The 22,987-nt window shown below is 37.3% G+C and overlaps 5 protein-coding genes across 6 annotated transcripts; 2 read left to right on the top strand and 3 right to left on the bottom strand.

The window, feature by feature from the left end:
* Nucleotides 1–8: 8 nt before the first annotated feature.
* Nucleotides 9–1,264, bottom strand: LOC132798747 (SUN domain-containing protein 2). Its single transcript, XM_060810712.1, has 4 exons — nucleotides 1,070–1,264; nucleotides 437–1,015; nucleotides 216–379; nucleotides 9–160 (listed from the first exon to the last, which is right to left on the bottom strand). Exons 1-4 carry the CDS (start codon nucleotides 1,211–1,213, stop codon nucleotides 133–135), a joined length of 915 nt encoding a protein of 304 aa, XP_060666695.1. The 5' UTR covers nucleotides 1,214–1,264; the 3' UTR covers nucleotides 9–132.
* A 377-nt stretch (nucleotides 1,265–1,641) lies between these two features.
* Nucleotides 1,642–11,705, top strand: LOC132798743 (protein real-time). The gene is made up of 6 exons (XM_060810709.1): nucleotides 1,642–2,053; nucleotides 8,015–8,938; nucleotides 9,003–9,261; nucleotides 9,322–9,440; nucleotides 9,940–10,270; nucleotides 10,331–11,705. The coding sequence occupies exons 1-6, from the start codon at nucleotides 1,991–1,993 to the stop codon at nucleotides 10,609–10,611; spliced, it is 1,977 nt and encodes a 658-aa protein (XP_060666692.1). The 5' UTR covers nucleotides 1,642–1,990; the 3' UTR covers nucleotides 10,612–11,705.
* Nucleotides 11,706–11,936: 231 nt separating this feature from the next.
* On the top strand, nucleotides 11,937–16,679 carry LOC132798742 (peroxisomal acyl-coenzyme A oxidase 3). 2 transcript variants are annotated; one of them, XM_060810708.1, is made up of 9 exons: nucleotides 11,937–12,275; nucleotides 12,433–12,589; nucleotides 13,612–13,749; nucleotides 13,813–14,032; nucleotides 14,095–14,365; nucleotides 14,929–15,677; nucleotides 15,738–15,892; nucleotides 15,954–16,241; nucleotides 16,306–16,679. In XM_060810708.1, the coding sequence occupies exons 1-9, from the start codon at nucleotides 12,253–12,255 to the stop codon at nucleotides 16,414–16,416; spliced, it is 2,112 nt and encodes a 703-aa protein (XP_060666691.1). In that variant the 5' UTR covers nucleotides 11,937–12,252; the 3' UTR covers nucleotides 16,417–16,679. The 2 variants fall into 2 exon arrangements, with proteins under 2 accessions (XP_060666691.1, XP_060666690.1); XM_060810707.1 differs by lacking the exon at nucleotides 11,937–12,275 and having other exon boundaries at nucleotides 12,335–12,589.
* LOC132798748 (angiopoietin-related protein 7-like) lies at nucleotides 16,656–17,747 on the bottom strand. Its single transcript, XM_060810714.1, has 3 exons — nucleotides 17,587–17,747; nucleotides 16,906–17,532; nucleotides 16,656–16,848 (listed from the first exon to the last, which is right to left on the bottom strand). The coding sequence occupies exons 1-3, from the start codon at nucleotides 17,673–17,675 to the stop codon at nucleotides 16,707–16,709; spliced, it is 858 nt and encodes a 285-aa protein (XP_060666697.1). The 5' UTR covers nucleotides 17,676–17,747; the 3' UTR covers nucleotides 16,656–16,706.
* Nucleotides 17,748–19,156: 1,409 nt separating this feature from the next.
* On the bottom strand, nucleotides 19,157–21,770 carry LOC132798745 (protein adenylyltransferase Fic). The gene is made up of 4 exons (XM_060810710.1): nucleotides 21,445–21,770; nucleotides 20,549–21,384; nucleotides 20,167–20,370; nucleotides 19,157–19,714 (listed from the first exon to the last, which is right to left on the bottom strand). Exons 1-4 carry the CDS (start codon nucleotides 21,445–21,447, stop codon nucleotides 19,282–19,284), a joined length of 1,476 nt encoding a protein of 491 aa, XP_060666693.1. The 5' UTR covers nucleotides 21,448–21,770; the 3' UTR covers nucleotides 19,157–19,281.
* Between the last annotated feature and the right edge of the window lie 1,217 nt (nucleotides 21,771–22,987).

Here is a 22,987-nt window from a genome sequence, read left to right as displayed (position 1 = left end):
AAAATGAGTCACACTGCCGCAATATCGTAATGTGTTATCGCTGAATGTATAAATATATATATTAGTATATTCATAATTTATAACAGATATTGCAAAAACGAAACAAAATACAAATTTTAAACAAACACAATTTTAAAGAACTCTTCCGAATACTTCCAACCTGCAAAACAGTAGAAAATTAAGTAATAAAACTAGTTTTTAACGGATTTAGTTACCGATATACGCAAGTGGTATTGGCGCCATGATTTGAACTGACTACAAAAACCAAACTTCTTAAAGGATTATTGTTGTTAACTTTATAAGTTTGGGTACGTTTCTTGGGAGCATTATCGTATGTCCATTGTCCTAGCATTTCCTTTTCCTTGTCTGGCTTAAAACCCTGTTAAAAACATAACATTAGACATTTCAATTTAATTCTGGCAAACCTGCGACCTACGTAAACTTCAAATTCCTTTGGAGCATTATCAGTAGTAAAAGTGGGTGTCGATTCTTTGGGTATGTGAGTTAATGCTATTTCTTCCACGATTATAACCTTAGCTAACCGAATCGAGATTGTCGCATTAGATCCAAGAAAACCGAAACATGAGCCAGGTGTTATGCTTGACCGCAACATATTCACCGGCGGATTTGCCTTAAAATCCAAACCCAGTATTGATTTGAAAATGTTTGAGCCGCCCAAAGGTTTGGCCGTTATATGATTTATACGCGCACCCAAATCTTCAGAAGCGTAATTAATTCGAGAAGTTGGCAGTGCTAAAGTCTCACTTTGTTTAATGGGCTGAGGTGAGTCGCATCTAAAAGACATTACTTGCTTCTTTAAATGATAAACGTCATCCATAACAGTGCCAAATTTACGCTTAAATAAGGAATCAAGATAACTAGCCATTTCTCGTGTGTCACAGCCTGTCAAAGCTGACGCTCCCATCGATCCTTGAGTATCGCCCGAAAGACAGCCGAAAGCGTTAATTGGCTGGCCATCGGGCTTGGCTCCCTTTTGCTGGTGGAGAAGAGACATCTAAAAAACCAACAAACGTTATCAGTAGTATAAATTGATATATATCATTTTTACCGTGAGACATTGAACATCGGATTGTAGACGTGAAACAGTAGAAACGCTTTTCCAATTAGCAAGCATGATGTAATAGAAGAATACCATCAGTATAGTTAAGGTGACTAAGAACACAAAGCAAGCACTCTTTCTGCATCGCGCCATTACAGTTCACATTCATCAGTTTAAAATATTTAAAAAATCGTTGATAACAAGCTGAAATATAAGGCTTTTTTGATTTGACATGTCTACAGCCCAGTTGAAATAAGTAAATGTTAAGTTAACGGTATGCGCCAGATAAGTTTCGTGAAAATTTTGATATTAACAGCGTGACCATGTAACAAGGTACCACCAATTATATCGAGTTAGCCGTTAATAGATTCAAATAAAATTATTTTACAAATCAGAGAAGAATGTATGAAAAATATTTATAGTTCTTCAAAGAGATATTCATTCATGCGCCACACTTAATGTTATGTGACCAAATTCTCATTTCTGGTCGCAGTATTTTGTGGTATATTTTAAAAAGTAAAATAGTACATTTTGGATTTCTGAAGCTGCGGTCACGCGCACCTCTAACAAAAACAGTCAAACGCTCGCGGAGTGTACACAAAAAAGGAAAGGCTTTCTTTTCAGCCAGCTGCAGCAGTTGCAAGCACAACAAACGCTGGGGCTGCAAAGGAACACGAACACTTCAACATATACTTCGTCATATATACACAACAATAATTATACATTTTGTTGAAAAACTGTCTAAATAAATACAAAAAAAATATATTGCTCAAAATTAGACTGCTTATTGAAAATAAAACGGGCGCATTTTGGCGCGTGTGTCTGTGCAGTGAAAAGTGCAATCAAGAGAATTAAGTAGAAATTGATTTTTAACCAGTGTCAAGTGTGCCAACAACAACTACTACAAAAAGCAACAAAAACAGCAGCAAAATGGTGCAAAAATTTCAATCGCCTGTTCGCGTCTACAAATATCCCTTTGAGCTCGTTATGAAGGTGTGTATCTTATTTGCAGTAGGCGTGTGTCGCATAAAAACCGCCCACATACAAAGTATCTGCGATGCGTGCGTGTGTGTGTGTGCGTGTGGGTGTGTGCATGTGTGTGTGTTCATGCGCCTGGAGCGTGTCTGTGTTAATGTTGTTTCTTGTTCAAGTACTACACGTATTCTCATTTACTTGGCATTTCCCCAATCCATCACTCATCCATTCAGCTTGCTTCAAAGTCTTCCGCTTGCATTTACCTTCTTTCTTTCATTCTTTCGTGAGCGCATCGCTTGCAGCAGATAAATAAAATTAACCTTGGCGCTCTCTTCCTCTCTCACGCGCCTTTCTCTCACGCTCCAATTTGGTCTCTCTCTCAATTGAATAACCCGCGTATGTAATTTCATGAATGGAAAGCCGCCTATACCTAGCATCCCAACTGTGGGCTGAGGGCTTTGGGCTAAGGGGAAGGGCGAGGTGCGGAGAATGTCGCGTCGGTCAGCTGCCCAGTTCGTGCTTTGCATTCCAGATCCGCCTCACACAATGAGACAGTGACAGGAAATATGCGATTATGGGCAATTGTTTGCAATAAAAAACAATTTAACTATATGTAAGAGTGAGAGAATGAGATGCGACATAATACTTGACAAAAACAAATTAGACAACACAACAATAACTGGCAGGGAAAGAGAGCGAGAGAGACAGGGATAGTGCTTATCTTTAGCATGCTAAATATTAAATGCTCTCACTGACAGCTATGACAGCTTAATGATATAGGACCTACCCACCCACGTATCCAGCTATACGTAAATTACTATCTATATGGAATTTTGTCACATTGAATTTATCATTAATCATGGGTTTTTTAGGAAAATTTGCATACTCTTTATATTTTGGGGTATATCGAATTGTCAATTTGTTAGTAGCAGTAGAAATACGAAAATTATGCATATAATACATATTATTTGAATATTTAAACAACAATTAGTACACTTTCCAAATGTAATGACGTATTATATGTACCTACATTTTTTGATATTTTTCTTTTTTTTGTGATTTTTTGTAGAAAAGTTAAAATAGTCGAATACATGTTAGTTCTTAGAATATAACGATTTTTATAAAAAAAAACTGAAATTTTGTTTGTTCAAATTTTTAGAATTTATTCTTTACTGTGAATTTTAAACATTTATTAAAAAAAAGTTATTAGAAAAAAGTAAATTTAGTAACCTTTTCAATTTGTTAGCTAAATTGAATTAAGGTATTCTATTATTAATAGAGTATTTTCTATATTCAATCTAATTAGTTATTTATTAAGCAACCAAATGATATAAAAGTGAAGATATTGATTATATGGAATTATAGAATTTTAAAATTTACATATTAAACTTTTTAAAATCTCTGACTAAATTCTTAGGGTCATATTTTGCAGATTATTTTTCTTTCAAATAAGATTACTATCAATTCACTAAATATTATATAATATATAGTGCAGTAATATATTGCTTTATCAACTGTTTTGCTAGTCAATGACAAAAGCGTAATACCCTTGGAAAGGGTATTCGCCCTGACAGACAGCTGATAACATTGCAAGCTATCAACTAATTGGGTTTATTTTCCGATAATGGTATGCAAAACTGCCTGGCAAACATTTTGGTTCTACCTAAGCATACACACAACTACACCTACATATGTACATGTATATGTGTATGTGTATTTGTATGTGTGCTGCTAAGTCTAGTTAATTAAATTCGCTGCATAAATTGATTGCGCCGACAAATGGCGCATTAATTAAGTGATGCGCGGGACAAGCAAACGAATTTGTTTATTATTATCAATTGAATTAGGTTGCTTAGCTTTTTTTTTTTGCGATGTTGTTGTTATTGTTGGGTACAAAAGTTGTTTCGACCTAATGTCAATGACTTTACAATAAATACAACGAAATAAAAAACAGATAGAGAGTAAGACAAACAGATGCACACAAACAAACTAATGACCGCAGTAAGTCGTAACTAATTGGCTTAACAGTAAAAATAATCGCTTTACTATACATACATACTTAAATACTCATCCCTAGTAACAAACTTGGTCACGTTTTGGGAAGCATGTTGCCAATTTGCTTGACGCAATTCTAAAATCTATTAGCTCAAGTTCTTAGAAAGTTAAGTGATAAAGTTTGAGGCAATGTTGTTGATGGCCATTGAAATACGAAATACTGAAACTTCTATTGCGAGGTATTTCCGTTGCAAGACGGAAATAATAAGCAGCACCATATATCTAATGTCAATGAAACTTGCGAGTACAAAGTACAAAAGTGCCATGTTGTCAGATAAGAAAGTTCTTCACAATTGGCGTCGAATTTATCTTGTGACTGAGTTCGACTTGGAATAGCTAGCCCTAAAGGGGGTAGATAATATCGTGCTATAATCATCCAATTAATATGGAATTTGCCCTGCAAATATGGGACAAGTTGTCTCTTTTTCTTATATTTGTATAGGCGATGACTATGTTGTTTGTTTATCTCCATAAATAGGAAATTTACATATTAAATGGTTTCAGAAGTTAATGTGATTATAAATTTAAAGATCTATCAAGTTTACTATTTAGTTATTAAATGTTCTCAGAAGTTGATTTGATTATAAATGTAAAGATCTATCAAATTTACAATTTACAGTTCATAATTTAAAATATTAAAGTAATTTTTAAATTTGAATTATTTTTATAATTCACTTTTTTCTATTTTAACTGAATGGAATTTTGTTAGTCCGACATTTTATGTAAAAATGTTAAATCAAATATTGCTGATTTATTCGTCAATTATTCTTATCATTTATGACAGAACTTTTTTGTTATTATATTTTATTCATTTTCCACTTTGAATTTGATATATTTGAATATTAAAATAGGAATATTTGGGATTTCTTATCTTTTATGGCAGAACTTTTTTGTTATATATATTATATTATTATTATATATTATTTGTTATATATTTTATTCATTTTCCACTTTGAATTAACCGTTGGCCACACATTTTACTTGCTCGCAAGTGTCTTGTATTACACGTGCAACAGATATTAGCGTAATTATAACCATAAAAAGGAGGTTCAAAGCGTGCTATAAAGGTCACCATATAGATATGGTATCTAAAGTCAGTTTATATATTTAGCCGCACACAAAGGAAAACCCCTTGAGTCGAATGCATTTGAGGTAAAACACAATTTCCATTTAAAAGATATGTTTTAAATGTCAGCTATTTATATACGCGTCACAAGAAATTATATTGCGAGGGTTTTGCAATCGTTTTCTCTTCTTTTTTTTGCCTTTGCTGTTGCTGTTGGTTATTGACGTAACAGCCCGAAGGCATTAGGGTAAATGCAACGCTCAAGGCCATCATCAATTTCCATTTGGCATGAGTGTCAAAGTGAGAACGAGAGGGAGAATGAGAATGAGAGAGTGTAAGTGTCGAGTTTGAGTTTGAGTTTCAGTTTGAGTGGGAAGCCGTCAATCAGAAGTGTTATTACGCATACGTCACATGTGCCAGAGAATTCGCACTGTTTACTATATTTAGAAAAGACGACGACAACAAACAATAGGCGGTCCATTAACGTGTGTGGGACGCATGTTCATTGTTTTCTCTCTCTCGGTCTTATAGTGTGTCAGCAGTGCTATTTTAATGGCCAATTAGCATTTGCTATGAATGGAGAAGCAAGCTGAATTTACAACACTATCGCAAGGAACAAGCTTTGCTGGTCCAGGTCGTAAATCTGCCGTTCGCCCAAGTACTTTATGGGCTTTAGGCTGCTGCTGTGCTGCTCATAAATAGTTCAAATGGGTCTCGGTGCAGCTCAAGTGGCTGTTCACACGCTCCGGCAAACTAAATAATTGAGCTCAATGAGGAATATATTGGCTTAGACGACAACAAGTTGTCTGTCTTGCTTTTTTTCCCAGACAAGATAGCTGAGGAAAACACGTGCCTGGCACTATGTTGTGTTGTTGTCGTGTTGTCGTCCTATCCATCGCTCCCTTGAACTTTTTAAATATTTATTGCGGCTGGCTTAATTATCATGTAGCGTGCGAGGAGGCATTGAAAATGCTTGCCTGCCCTACGCCATTTTAAAGGACACGCTCTCCATGTCCATGTCCTTGTCTCAAGCCCGGACAACTTTGCTGGAATTTCTAAAACAACATTTCTGAACAGCGATGACACACAAATGAGAGATAGTTATGTTGTGTGTGTGTGTGTGTGTGTGTGGTATAATAGCTTTACAGATCTTTCCCATTAATATTATAAAATAATTATAATTTGAAATCGATAAGGGCACGTGAGAAATTTCTTGGCACACGCAACACATGAGAATTAATTTTGAAACGCCTCCCGGAATTATATATGAGCATAAGCTGATATATTGCAGCCCCCTCCAAATAATTGTTTGGAATGCGGCGTAGAAAGTGTTTTCGCGTTGTTATTGCCGCATTTGTTTACGCCTTTTATATAGACACAAGATAATGAGTCCACAATTACGAAATAAATAAACTCAAGATGATGCAAACAATTGCTAGCATGTTAGACTAAAAAGTTCTAAAAAAGATTATTAGCATATCTTAGAATTATTCGCAATGTGTATGGGAAAAGAATTAGACTCGTAAATCTATTGCAGAAAGTTTGGCACATAAATCTAATCTACATTTTTATCTAGACTTTCGCAATACAACATTTAATTAAGACTGCTTAGCAACTAGATAATATAGTATTTTAATATAATTTAATATATATATTTGGGACAATCAAATTCGTCAGCTTACATAGGCTATATTAATAAAAGATTCAGTATTAAAAATATACCATATTTATTAGCTTTGCATTTTAGTTTCAATCCGAAACACTCACATATATATATTGTTTCGAATTCCTCTTAATAAAAGCAGAGCCTTGAACTTTTGTATGCAAATTGTATATTTACTACCTGTCTTCTGTGATGTTTTTATTGCAACGAAATAAAAAACTGGAAAGTTTTTTTAGATTCGCCAATATTTTTCCATATTACGCAGACTAGAGGAAGCAACACTTCTATAAGAAACTGAACGCGAATACGATTTATTAATGCCATTGTTTATTGTATTATCATGAGCTGTGCGGCGATTTCTTTGTTTCAGTCAGTCTGATGTATTGCAAATATTCTATATATATACTGAATATAGTATATAGTATGTAGTATATGGAGCGGTTTCTCACATTCAAAGAGTACCAACGAGTTTTTGTTTTAATATATTAGAGTGAAATGTTGCATTCAATCATGCTAATCTCTTTATTATTCATTGTAAATTGATGCTGGGGAATTTCGCTGATTCATTACGTTTATTTAAAATTTAATTCAAGGGTTTAATTAAACGAGTTGTGAACTCCAATTTGACGACGAATCTGTTCGCTTAATGAAGCGAAATATTTGATAATTAATTTTTCAGTCTGTTGCAATAAGTTTGAATTTTAGCTAATCAAATTCTTATCTCTACTTTCAACTGGTTATTTCTTTTAACTTGTATGAGAACAATTGACTACATCTAATTGCTAATTAATTGTTGAAATTGTTTTGTTTCAATCAGTCTTTCTTTGCTGTCTCGCTTTAAATTGGACTTGAAATGAGTCAAAGCTAGTGTTCGAGGGGTTCTCATTAGCTGTTTTATAGTTGTGTGCAAATAAAGTGCCAGCTGTTTTATAAATTGACATTCATTTTGGCAAAATGTCTGGCGTGACTGCTGCTGCTGCTTTTGCGATATAAGTGCTTGTATCCGTATCTACACACATCCATATCTATATCTATATCTGTGACCATGGCCCTTGGCCAAGTTCATGTCATAAATTGGCGAATGCTCCAAGGCCAATGCCATTGGCAACAGCCACTTTGGGTATATTGTGTACTTTTACCTTAATTAACATTAAACAAATTTGTTGTTGTTGTCGTTGTCATCCTCACTCATTAGGCCTACGAGCGTCGCTTTCCCACCTGCCCCCAAATGCCCATAGTGCTTGACTGTGAGGTGATCAAGGACGAGTGCCTCGAGAATGGCGCCAAACGGAATACGAGTCGACGCTGTAAATTGGCCGTGGATGCACCCTACATCTTTAAGAAGCTGATCGGTGTGGATTTCGTGTTCTTTCTGCAGCACAACTATCTGGACATGACGAATCGTACGCTCAGCATTGAGGCTGTGAATGAAAGCTTCTCATCGCGCATCGAGATCTTTGAACGTTGTCGCTATTATGCTCATCCCGACAACTCGGAGTGGACTTGCTTCGATCAGACGGCAACGCTCGATATTAAGAACTTCTTTGGGTTCGAGCACTCGATGGAGAAGATGGGTATGAAGCAGTACACACAGACGACGCTCAAGGGCAAGGAGATCATTGAGTTCTTCATCAGCCAGCTCAAGGAGGAGGGCATAACGCATGTGGAACGTTGGGTGCCGCCATTGAATGCACTCAAATCACCGACTGCCGATGAACATCACGATATATTGCTCGATGGCGATTTTATTGCACGCAATTTGGGACAATTGTCGCCGATGCAGGAGTCCAAGCTGCTGGAGCTGCGAAAAATGCTCGATGGTGTCGATGATCTGGAGCGCATGCCCAGTTATCAGACCATCTTGCGTTTCTTGTCAGCACGCGACTGGCACGTTAACCAGGCCTACACAATGCTCTGCGATTCCCTCAAATGGCGAAGCGAGCATCGCATCGATACCCTGCTCGAGGAGTACAGCAAGCCGGCTGTTGTCGTTGAGCATTTCCCTGGCGGTTGGCATCATCACGACAAGGATGGTCGTCCCATTTATATACTGCGTCTGGGCCACATGGATGTGAAGGGTCTGCTCAAGTCCTTGGGCATGGAGGGTTTGCTGCGATTGGTTAGTTGATTCAAACTTAACTAAGACACAAACACAAACTATATTCTATTCAATTCCATTCAAGGCTTTGCACATTTGCGAGGAGGGCATACAGAAGATTAATGAGTCTGCCGAGCGTCTGGATAAACCAGTGCTCAACTGGTCGCTGCTGGTCGATCTCGAAGGTCTCTCGATGCGTCACTTGTGGCGTCCCGGCATCAAGGCGCTGCTCTACATCACCGAGACCGTGGAACGCAACTATCCGGAGACAATGGGCCGTGTGCTGGTCGTGCGTGCTCCTCGCGTTTTTCCCATTGCCTGGACCATTGTTAGCGCTTTCATTGGTGAGTTGATTAGCGAAATTTGTTAGGGGGAAACATTGAATTTATTTTTACTTTTTTTAGATGAACATACACGCTCAAAGTTCCTGTTCTATGGCCCAGATTGCGAGCACATGCGTGATGGACTCGCCCAGTATATTGATGAGGAAATTGTGCCCGATTTTCTGGGTGGTCCCTGTAAGGTAAATTGAATTGATGTCTTATATTTATGTATATGCTCAGCTGTATATATATTTGCTCATATTTATTTTTGTTAATTTGTTTATTCAATTTGCTTGAACATTTTTTGGGCGATCCTTTTAGACGCGTTTATTGCATGTGGATCAAGTTCATAAAAAATACGTAACGCATTGTTATTTAGCGCAATGCGATTGTGTAAGCTGCTTCCTCAAATCTCTAAACCCGCAAACCAAGCACATTACGCATTTCTATAGTGTATAAAGTGACGTTTAGTTTTGTTTTGTTGCGTTCGCTGTTCTTGTTGTTATCCGTTCACCTTGTGTGTTGCGATGTGTTCAATGTCTATTGTCTTAACTATGTCAAGTCCAGCCGCAAATTGTGTGCGCTTCTCTCTTTTCTGTGCACCTTGACAAAGACAACAAAAGCTTAGCGAAGCCAAAGGCCAAAACACTTAATCGATACACAGCGAATCACTACTAAAAACATCAATCTTTTCTTTAGACCATGATCCATGAGGGTGGCCTGGTGCCCAAGTCGCTGTACAAGATGAACTCACTGGAGGATCATGAAGATGGCGAGACACCGGTGCCGTCACGTGCCCTCTCCGCATCCGCTGGCGATGCTTGCAGCGAGGGCAAACGTTTGTCGGCCGCCCATCTGCATGATCATAGGAATCTGTACAAGACCGTGGAGCTAAAGCCTGGCTTCACCCATGAGTTGCTCATCCGTAATTCAGATCCGAAAAGTGTGCTCACCTGGGACTTTGATGTCATGCGCAACGATTTGCACTTTACGCTATATCGCGTCACCCAAGAGTTGCCCGACAAGAATGGTGAGTCCTTTAAATAACTTTATCCCAACAAAATATTGAATTCTCCCTTTCACTTTACAGATGCTGCTGTTTCATACTTTGATCTTCAGGACTTTAGTGAAGGCGTCAACTATTTCCGTGAGGAGCCCACGCTCATCTGTCGTCACAAGGAGAGTGTTCAGGGATCTCATGTGATGCATCACAACGACAGCTATCTGATGCATTGGTTTAGCCCGTCTGGCGCTCAATTGAATCTGTTCTACGAAGTGCTCAGTTCGGTCAATTACAAGGGATCAATGACCAGTCTGCAGTCGGCATTCTCATCCAATTCATCAGCGGCCAGCTCATGCCAGAGTCGATGATATGAGCAGAATGGCCAAAGTGGCGGAGACAACAACGTAAACACCACGGCCAATAGCCAGAAGAAAGAGGATGAGGAGGAGCACGTTGAGTTGGATCTACTGTCGGGAACACTAATGGAGAAGAGCTTGAATCTATTCGATACGCCAGATATATTCTTTTAAGTCGTAAAACAAAATTCGCAATCTCCTTTAATTTAATTTAGTTCAATTTAATTTAATTCCATTTAGTTTAGTTTAATTGAATTGAGTTTAGTTTAGATACGTTTTTTTATTAGCGCAGTTTCGCCGTTTCTTCTGTCGTTATTTTCTTTTCAATATATGTATTGTAACCATATTAAGCCAAAAATGTAACGAAATTTGTTTAATAGGACTTTGAAATAATGCATACAGCAGATATATACATAAAGATATAAGCATAAAGTAAATAGTACATACGGTTGTAATCAGAAAATTTATATTTAAATATCACGCAACATTCACATTCATTTAAAGGCGTCAATTAGTCCATTTTAGCAAGTATATACATAATATATATATATATATATATATATATATAGCAGCTTATACAGATACATATTAATCATGATATACACACATTTATACTAAATTATCATATTATATTTGTAATATTTGTAGCGCAGCTAATTTTATATGGCTTTTTATAAACACACAAAACAAAAATATGACAGAAAAAAAAACGTAACGAATCAATGCCAGAATCAATGCTAGAAATCAAAACAAACAATGAGATTTACAAAAAATATCTAATCAATGACTACATGTTACCTAATTAGTTTAATTCGGGATCTAAAACTAACAAAATGCATAAACCCATTTTAGGCTACTCAAATGATTTAAATAAAATTGAAAATAAAAATACGTACGCATATAGAGACAGAAACAGATCGAATTACAAGTGCAATATCAAGAAAATTCTGTTTAGATTACGAAATTAATGCTGCAAGAAATAAATCATTTATGTTAAATATTAATAGTGTGTAAGCGCATGATAATGATAATCAGTAATAGAGACAACCAATATATAGAATTTGAATTAATTAAATAGCCAAGCAAATGCCGTGCATGTTACCTAATTGTGTAAGCTCTAATAAATACAGAAGTACATCTACATGGGAACTTATGAATGTGTTTTATATTAAGATTAAGAAATTTCAGCTCAACAGTATTTTGTATAATTTGAATTGCGCGCGATTAGAGTGACCATACAACAAACAGCAGTATGTTGACCCTGTACAACACTACACGAAGCAGCAGCAGCAGCTGATTCATAGGCCAATTGATTTTTGTTTTGGCTGCTAAAATAAATAAATAAACAACTATTGCTGGCCTAGTCACAGAACATGCACACATTTAATCTAACTTTGCAAGTTGGCCCAAGCAAACATCTTATCAGACGCCTTATCAGTTGTGGCTAAGTGGTTTGCAACTTTGGTCTTTCATTGGCAACGCAGGAGTGAAGAATTATTTCAGTGTTTTTGTTTTATTGAGAAACGGATAAGCGGCAATTGCGTGGCTAAAACTATTCTAAATAGCTCAACGCGATTAAATGTGAAAACAGTTGAAGTCAATCGCTGACCGTTAACGCATCACACCACAGCAAAGGAGAAAACAAAAACAAACATGGTTGCATTTCGAGGTGCCAAGTGAGTAATTTAATGTTGCAGAAAAGTGACTTCAAAATAATATGTAGTTGTTGTTTGTCTGTTAAATCGATGCAATGGCGCATAAACAACAAGACGATATCGCTGCAGCTGCATCAAGTTTAAGCAGTATACTAAATTCCGTTGTGGATTATTACAGGAATCAAGAGGATGTCGAGGTGACAAACATTTACGATGACAAGAGGATTTTTCCCGACTTTCGCAGTGGACCTTTGGACGAGTACCGCGATAAGGCGACGTTCTGTTACAAACGCTTGAATGTGCTGCTCGAGGGCGAAGAGCACATACGACTTAAGGTAGATACCATTTTCATATACCATATAGAAATACTAGAGTATGGACATTTAATAAGAATTGCGATTAATTGTAAAGCTTTTGAGCGCGGTACAAAGTTCAATGTACAGCTCAATCATTTATTAGGGACTAATCGGTTTAGCTAAATCATTGCTTTAGCTACTAGTTATTTGTTGTTATACTCGTTATTGGTAGATTTCCAGACTATTAGAAATTTGTGCCAACACAAAGCAACTATTAACTAATTGGTTCATTAATAATTAATGAATTGATAGTCAAAAAAATATTCATATTCTCGACTATGCACAATAAATTCATTCTATTTCAAAAAAGATCATTCTTAAAATAAGAAATAAACAAGTCAACGAACTTTAGTTACGCCAATAAATTAGAATGCTATTTAAAAGTAATTGAGTATTCCAAACAAAGAAAGAATAACAACTAAATAGTTCTTCGCGATTTTGATAATTTGATTTAAAAAAATTAATTTAACTTCAACAATTGAATTTGAATATATTTAATGAGTATCTCCCACGTCGAGCACATAATATAGTTTATTAATTTGCTGCAATATTGAATGAACAGTTTTGAAATGTCATTGCTAAATGGTTTTCGATTAGCTTACGGCTTTTGGTTATAAGACTGTATAGAACTCTTCACTTGAATAGTGTAGAGATTAGGATTCATAAATTAGAAAGTTATTCAAAGAACGCAATTCATCAACACAAAGATAGAGTGCAGCTACCCTGATAAATTGATAAAGAATCAATAAATTTGGAGGTATATTTCCGCCAAACAAACTCAGCTAAATGGTTGCAATATGGAATTAGAATTTTTGACATTTGATAACTGATTAGATTTTGATTAGTTCAGGGCTAAACTGATAAGAATCGTAAAAGCTCTTCACTTTGAGGCAGGTGTTACGGGATCGCTTATCTCCAAAACTATTTGCAAAAATATGTGACAAGGATAAAGAATATTTTCTAATCAAATTTGCATTTATTTTACCCAAAAACAAAAACAGCACAAAGTTTGGCAATGGATGGAAAAACATCCAGATTTCCAGCGTGAACCGGAAGCAGCAAGCCTAGAACGCACCAGAGAATTGGCCAACAAGCGTCATCATTTGCTGTGGGAACAAAAGTTCTTTGAAATCGAACAGGTAATTGAACATTTATTTGATCCATTCAACTGATTAACTTTTGGCTTCTTTTGCTTCTTGCAGTTTCTGACAGCGCCTCATTTACTCTTGGCTTTTAGCCAGGCCATCTTCAGCTATGACTTTAGTTTCTCCGTCAAGTTCTCGCTGTCCAATGGCATGTTTCCCAGCACATTGGTCTCCAATGGCACCGAGCGTCTGGGCAAGTATGTGGCCAAAATAGCCGATAATCGCATACTGGGTGCATTTGCCCTCACCGAAATATCTCACGGCACCAATGCAAATGGTAAGTGCATTTCTTTAATATAGTTTACATCTTTAATATCACATTTTATATGTATTTATTAGGTATGCGCACAACTGCCACGTATGACAACAAGACGCAGGAGTTCATCATTCACACACCCGACTTTGAGGCCGCCAAGTGCTGGGTTGGCAATCTGGGCAAGACTTGCACCCATGCCATTGTCTATGCCCAGCTGTATGTGCCCGATGACAAGCATCAGGGCTTGAACGCATTCCTGGTCCCCATTCGCGATGAACGTACTCTGATCGCCTTCCCTGGCGTCACTGTGGGCGATTTGGGCGAGAAGATTGGTCTTAATGGCATTGATAATGGGTTAGTATACAAATTTCTTCTCTTTTATTTACTCTGAACATTTAGCTGTTTTATTTAATTTTTATTAAACCTACCGCCTTACTACCTTTTTGAATACAACAAATCGGATAGTTATCTTCAAAATGCATTTATTTAAATTAAGTTTATTTACTTAATTTAAAAAAAATGTGCAGTTAAGAATTGAGGCAGTAAAGTACATATTCATCTATATAGTATTGGATTCACTTAAGCATTTATATTGAAACCTTCAAAGACAGTGCTTAGATTTATTCCTCGATGCAGTCAGAAGATTCAGCTAACGACAATTTGTCGCGATACATTATATATTTGATTTGCTTTGAAATAATATTAGATGACTCTTGAAACTCTTAAGTATATTGTTCTTTATTTTAAGTTATTTGTATTTCTTTCTATAAAAGAATTCACTTAACTGTCTTAGAAAATTATTTTAAATTACCTGCCTCGCTTTATTATATGTTTGCTTAGCTTAGATGCAACTTATATCTAAGCAAATTATTTTGTTTTTCAAAGGAGTAATTATAATTTCTAAAATCTTCTTGCAGCTTTGTCATGTTCAATAAGTATCGCATTCCAAGGGCCAATCTGCTCTCGAAGACCGGCGACATCGATCCCCAGGGCAACTACAACTCCCCCATTAAGGACGAGCGCAAACGACTTGGCGCCTCACTCGGTGCTCTGTCCGCGGGACGTGTTAACATCACTGCCATCACCTATGTGGCATTGAGCAAGGCTATCACCATTGCCACTCGTTATTCGGCTAGTCGACGTCAGTTTGGTCCCAACGACAGCAAGCTGGAGTGGCCAGTGCTGGAGTATCAGTCGCAACAGTATCGTCTGCTGCCACACTTGACCACCGCATTGGCACTGCGTGTGGTAACAATGTGGATTGGCAATGCCAACATGAACATGACCATTAAGAATATGACCGGTGAGGATACATCGAAGTTGGGCATGGAAATTCATGCCATTTCATCGGCCCTCAAGCCATACACCACATGGGCGGCACGTGATGGCATCCAGGAGTGTCGTGAAGCTTGCGGCGGACATGGTTATCTGAAGGCGACGGGTCTGGGTGACTTGAGGAACGACAACGATGCCAATTGCACTTATGAGGGCGAGAATAATACGCTCATTCAGCAGGCTTCCAATTGGCTTGTGAATTTGCGTCGCAACAATGCCAACTTTGTGGATGCCTCGCCCCTCGAGACTGTCTCGTTCCTTGGCGCTATGAATGTTGTGTTGCAGACACAAGCTCAGGAGCGGAATGTTGCTGAAGCTCTGGATGTGCATAGTATGAAGTTATTACAGTTATTATATTCACATTATTACAACAATCTCTTTACAATTTTAGATTTGTTGAAAGCTTTGAATTGGCTCACCGCCTGGCAACTGGATGCAACTGTGAAGCGTTTCGAGCAGTTGCAATTTGCCGGCAAGGATGCCTTCGAGACACGCAACAATCTGCAGGTCTTTGCCGCACAAAAGTTATCAATCATCTATGCTGAGGTGAGTTTCTTGTTTGTTCACCTGTCGCCGCATTGAAAACTAATTCAATCTCTTTATGCAGCGCACCACTTACTATGTCTTCTACAAATTTGTGACCGCATTGCCGGCTTCAGCTGAGCAGCAGGTTCTGCTGAAGGTGCTGTCCTTCTACGGCGCCAACTTGATTACGAAATACTCATCGTTGTTCTATCAGGGCGGCTATTTCCGTAATAGCTCCCACATTGAACTCTATCAGGCGGGCATTCTGGAGCAGCTGCCGGTGCTCAAGAATGAAGCGATTGGCCTCATCGATGCCATTGCACCGACCGATTTTATTCTTAACTCTCCCCTGGGCATGAGCGATGGAAATGTAAATAATTTTTAATCACAAAAGTACTTGTTATTATCTAATGGTCTTTCTTTTTGTTATATAGGTCTATCAGCATTTGCAGCGCACCATTGTGTCCACTCCTGGTGTCTATGAGCGTCCCTATTGGTGGCGTGATGTCACCTATAAGAATTATCTGCAACGCGCCAAGTTGTAAGATGATAAAGAGCACAAAAGGCACAGCACAAGAAACAAAAGTCTTATATCTCTTATTAGTCAATTAAGTTTTATTAGCCGAGTGCCTTTTAAATATCCACACTTACATATGATCTTTCATTTTTGACGTGTACTTTAAACAGCTTCGTATTAATGCGTGATATACATTGTGAGCAATATTTGCGTTGATCATAGATCACAAACATATTTCCAGCTTTGCTAAGTAAATTAATAAAACTCTTGTTGTATTTACAAAAACTTCAATATATTAACTTTTAATTGTAATGTAATTCAGGAGCAGGCGCACTTGGGTCTTATCATCATCTGCACTGACTTAAGAGAGTAGGCGTTACCATGCCAAGTATCCCATCGAATGCCCTTATATTTTAAAACTTCTTTAAAATATCCTTCTAAATAGATTCCAAAAATATTTCTGAAATAATAACAAAATTATTTTACTAAATTGCTATCGATCATGAATGTTACGTACTCATCCAGGGTACAGTGGTCAAACCATCCGGCATTTATTCGATTTTGAGCACATTGGTATTGATTGTCTTTATCGAATGTATAAAACCTCATATTCTGATTATTGCGCAATCCATCACCTGCATCTCCTGTGTATTTCCCCAGCATTTCCAATTTATAATAGGAATTTTCGTTTCCTATTACAAATTGGTCATAGCGAGCATATCGTGTGTTGCCATCAAAGTCTTCGAGGTGTACATAAAGCTCGTGATTTTTCGCATAGGTTATAGCATGCAACTTCTCTAACCCTATGAAGAATTCACTTGATAAATCTCCAAATCCTTGTTGGTAATGCTTCCAATTGCGGAAGAAATTTATTGAGCCATCGAAACGTTTCAAAATTACAATCCAACCTGGGCCAGCTATTTTTGCATCACACAGCACCGAAAACGGCTCCAATGCATTAACTTTGATCTTAAAGATGCCTTGGCGATCGGGACAGGAACGTAAATATGGCAAATGGCCAGTAATATTGCGATCAATTAATTCTTGCAGGATATTAGCCACTTTCAGGGTGCTAAGATCGTGTTCATATTCCTCAATGTACTGCCACGTCAGGTTATCAAACTCATGAAGTTCGTCGATCAATCTGCATTAAATACTATACAGTAAAGATCACAGTTTATTCCTATTATTGAAATACCTTCTTTGGAGTTCACTTTGTCCCGAATAGCAGTGACAATTGAAAATTGCGAAACTTAAAAGTGTGAAAGCTATCCACGTCCACTCCATTGCAGCACTTGAAGAATAATGATTTTAGATATGCAAAATAGCTTATTATTTATTTAAAAATTCTGGAAATTCTCTCTTGGGAAAGAATTGCATTGGTTATTTGTGATTAAATATTTTGTTATAAACGAATCTCAAGAAGTAAATGTCAGCTATGAAATCACAATTAAATAGGTTAAACCATAGCAAATAACTGTTAACCGTTTATTTCCTTACGCTCTGTTCACGAGAACAACCGAAACAAGTTAGTCGAACACACTCGACTGTGAGATACCCGCTAGACATTTTGAATAAAAACAAAATATTGCAGTATTATTTTTAAAAATACCAAAAATACTAAAGATATACCAAATGATATATTTGGTATATCAATATAGTACCACATTCAAAATATACCATAGACGGCACAATATACCAAATTGTCGGATAAAGCAACTCAGACCCCCAGTAAGTAGGCGTTTTTGCCTATTTTTTTCTTTAATACCTTCCACAATTTTTATCTGATCGAAATCAAATTTTCAGGACTTAAGTATAAATACTATAGATATTATTGTATACACAAAAATTCGCAGCTAGCTTTAAAATTACGCTTGTTATTCGTTTTTTTTTTTGATTTGCGGGGGGCGGAAGTAGGCGTGGCAAAAATTTGAAATAAACTTGATCTACGTGCAAAAAAGAAATTATAGCTCTATCAATTATAGTCTCTGAGATCCAGTGTTTCATACGGACGGACGGACAGACGGACATGGCTAGATCGTCTCGGCTGTTGACGCTGATCAACAATATATATACTTTATAGGGTCGGAGATGCCTCCTTCTAACTGTTACATACATTTCCTGTCGGCACAAAGTTATAATACCCTACTACCCTATACCGTTTCGGTCATGATACAATAATTGTAGCATGTGTTATTGTATCAAAGAGCCGACCAAACGAAAACAGAAAAAACTGTTCTCCGTCTGACCGCGAGCAAAGTTTGTAATCGAGTAATTCAGTCAGACTTTTTGCTCAAAGTCTCAGTGGCGAACACTTATTTTAAGACCGCATGAATTGGTTAATTGTTATTTCCGAGCTATGGGTTAAACGCATTTGATCAAAAATGTATTAGTTCCGATTTTCTAATTACTTTTGAAATATAAGCTGCAAGATAATGATTCACTCCTGAGGTTCCTTGCGGGTATAGATTGTAATAATATATAGTATTTATTCTGTAGTTTGTTACTTTTTGTTTATTTATTTTTTGCACTTCACTTAAATATTGATAGTTCGGTTCAAATCGCTTGCACTACATTTAGTGTAGTTATGTACAGAAACAATTTTTGAAAAAGGTTCCGAATAATTCGTTAATTTTTGTTACATTTCACCTATTATTATAGTACATACATATGTACATATATAGTTCTTTGTGCGTTACGTTATGATGTTCTCAAGAGAACATTTTGTTGTTGTTGGTTTTTGGTTAATTCTTTTAACTTAAATACGATCACAGTCTGACAAACGGATTTGTTGTTGAATAAATAAGAAATATACACAGAATTGAAACTAGCACACATAATATACAAAATACAATTGGCTAACTAGCTTGAGCAACCAATTACTGGAGCAGTGTCAGGGAGTTCCGTTGCCACTGGAACCAGAACCAGAATCTGATCCTGAACCAGACCCAGGATCTGAACTTAACCCTGAATCTGTGGCCGTCTCATAGACGGTGCTGTACGATTGCAGCTTGGCTATTTCCCCGCTATCGCTTTCCGCTTGGATGAGCATGGGTATTTGCTGGGGCAGATCACTGGTTGCCCACAAATACAAGTCCAGCGTCTTCTCTGTGCAATCGGCTATGAAACGCACGAAGGGTCGAATGTCGCCCTCGTTGGCCAGCTTAAGGAAATGATAGTATTTGCTGCGCTGCTGCTTGGGAATGATGACGGGCGGGTAACCTGCGCGCATGAGCAGCGTGTTCATAAGGAGACGAGAGGTCCGTCCATTCCCATCGATGAAGGGGTGGATGTGCACCAGTTTATAGTGGGCAAGAGCAGCATAGCTGAGGAATGAAAAAGATGTCGTTAAATGTTAAAATATTTTTTTAAATTTTATAGTTTTTCGTCAATGATTAATTTGAACGAAATTTGATGCATTCTCATTATTTTTCAAATAAAAAAAAATAATTATGAGATAATTTAACTCTTAAATGATTAGTATTTTTTTTATTTAAGGGCAATGATCCTTTTGGAAGGCGATAATAACAAAAGTTTTAAGGTTGGCCGTATTTGCCATATACTCGTTACATTTATATTTTACCAAACAAAATAAAAAAATTTGTATTATTAAATGTTCTCTTTTTTTAAATAAAAATAATGGTGATAAAATTCATCAAATTATACAACAAATTAATTAAATGGAAAATATAAGTTCGTAAACTTCAAATAAATTCTTTAGAAACAGAATTTCGTCAATTTTTTTTATACAAAAGTTAAAAATAATTAAAATATTCACCTGACTGGATGCAACGAATTGCTGTGCTCCGAGTTAAGCCAACGCTCGAAGCGTTGCATAAGCAGCGCCAAATCTCCTGGACCAGGTGGCACATGGCCACCCACATAGACTTGATTGCGACGAAACTCACCGCCTTCGATGGGATCAACGTGGCCCAGTACACGGCGATGTAGCTCCAGAATGTCCTTCAGCGTAATTTCCAATCTGCAATTAATTTTCAGTTAAGTATAAGCAAAATTAGAACCTACACGACAATTGTCACTAAGTTTGGTGTCTCTAGCGTTTATACTCTCTGAGATATACATGTTTAAATGAACGGACAGACAGAAAGACAGATGGACATGGATTTACAATGTCCTTATACTTATAATTTATCACTTACTTCTGTACGAGGCTGGCATTAATGTACTTCATGGCCAGATCCATGCCCAGAATTTCGTTGTGTTCATCGATGGACTTGCCATCGACAGCCATGCGAGTTTCCAGTACTGACCGCGTCTGGGCCAGCGTCATGGTGTTTCCCTCGATACCCACTGAGTGGTAGATGTGCTGGAAGTATGCCTCTTTCTTGGCGCGACGTAGCGCCGCATTGGTTTCATGGATGCCGGACAACGCATCACGTTTCTCATCCAATGAGAGCAGACGACGCTCGTCCAGCGATTGAACGACGTCGGCAGTGCGTTGACGATTGGCCAAAGCCTCTGTGTTGCTGGGGCTAATGCTAAGCGCTTGGAAATAGTATTGATCCGCCAGCACAATGTTGCGTTGATTGTGCTCCAGGAATTCGCCGTAGCGCAACAGCACCTCGGGATGTTTGGGCGCCAGGGCGAGAGCGTGCTCAAAGAGCCGCAAAGCCTTGTCATCCTTACCCGACCTGTACATTTCTTGGGCAAGACGCAGTGCACCCATAGCCTCTTTGATATTGGTTTGTTCTGCTTCCGAGAAACTGGCACCAACACTGTCACTGATGCTTTTGTCGTAGAACTCTTTGAATGCATTCAGCTCATCCACCGAATACACGGCAAACTCGTCGCGTGTCTGTAAATAATGCGCTGCGGGAAGATGATGCAATTGCCGCCATGGGGAGCTATTCGAGGTGAACGCGTGAAAGGCAAATGCAGCTAGACTGCCGGCAATAAAGAACAGTGCAAAACGATATGTTAAGTGAAACGTTGGCTCCTTTGGCTGTGGCGTCGTAGCCTCTGACGTCGCCATAACCTGTGGACAGCAGTCGATTATAATTTACACTGCAACAGTTGTCGCCAATGTTTTACTCACCATTTGTTGTTTGTGGCCTCGTTTAGTTGTGGAGATGTTTATGTTTTACATTAATTTTGTACACTTGGCAACGCGAATGCATTTCAGCTGTTTTGTGGGCGTACTAAAGCAACAAACATACAGCTTGGATAAACAAAACCACGTATTTGATTGATACTAATAGCGTGACCGTATTTCTTAAGAATACCGAAAAAGCATACCACATAATACTATATTCACAATAGATGGTAGAGCAGCAGGTGCAACTTGAATAATAAAAATTGAATATTTAAATAGTTATTTCTTAATTTAAAAAATCTTTTGACATGTACTTTATTTTTATAAAGCAGTAATTTCATTGAAAGTATTCAAAATGTTTATTTCAGCTGATTTCGCATTGTGAGTACACAATTTTGCCGCTGGGTGCTCGATTGCGTGTTTTAGCTATTTGACCAACAGATGGCGCCAACAGATCCTAAGCTTGTTACTCATTTCGAAATATGTGCCAAAATCAAAACCGGATATAGCTAATTAATTCATTTATTTGCAAAATATTACTAACTTCACATACTTAATTCTAAGAACACTCAATTTGAGTGACTAACACACCTGGTTATTTACGTATTTTCAATTTATTTATTTAGATTTTTATAGGCAATTATTGTTGTCATCTGTCACCTTGACATGTTCCAAACAATATTTACCTTGATTTACTGCATTTTTTTATTTTTGGCATCATCAGCGAAAAATGGAAAATATAGTATTTTAGGCATGCAGGGTATCTTCTAGTTTGGCATTATGATGGAATATTATCAGTCGTGATTTTCAAAATGCGCTAATTAATTTGTGGTTAGCAATGAAAGGAACGAGTTCTTAATTCGAATGTAAACAGCAACTAGGATGTTATATAGGCATGTATGTACATATGTATATGGATGGTTTTCCCCTCTGCGGTTTCAAATTCTAATAAAAAGACCAAATTTAAAAGTTCTGCAAGGTCAGTAAAATTTGCATATGATGCATCTAGTGAGCTATCCATCCATTTTCTTCTTAATTGTTTTGAATCACTTTTAAATATTTAAAATACTTGTCCGCCCGCACAAGCTTTGTTACTGCTGCTGCTGCTGTCATGTATGTAAGTGCAACTCATATATGAGATCATTTATAAAAATTCGCAAAGAGTTCATATATTTTTTACAATTTGTTTTTTTTTCGGCCTCTGTGTTGTTGATCTATTGTCATTTGGTGTCAGCGAAATCAAAGCAGTGCCCGAAGCTACCGGCTTGTGAGTCACAAATGGCATTATGAGCTCATTAGAGAAGATCCCAATGCCCCGTACTTTAATACCGGTTCTTCGGGGGCTTTCAAACGATGACGTTCAAAGTGTTTGTATATTTTATTGTTAGTTATTACTTATAGCATTTTTCGTTGTTTTTCCAAAAATCTTTCGCGCGACCATTGATAACAACGAACGAACGCGCCGCTCTCACAATAAATATAATTTGACCGTCTCACAGCCTCTCAGTGCCTCTAGTTTTCTAATAAAAGCTTTAAGCGATACGCT

The sequence above is a fragment of the Drosophila nasuta genome, chromosome 2L (assembly GCF_023558535.2).
Source record: "Drosophila nasuta strain 15112-1781.00 chromosome 2L, ASM2355853v1, whole genome shotgun sequence".
NCBI lineage: Eukaryota > Metazoa > Arthropoda > Insecta > Diptera > Drosophilidae > Drosophila > Drosophila nasuta.
Note: the sequence above shows the minus strand (reverse complement) of the source record. Positions and strands in the feature narration are given on the sequence as shown.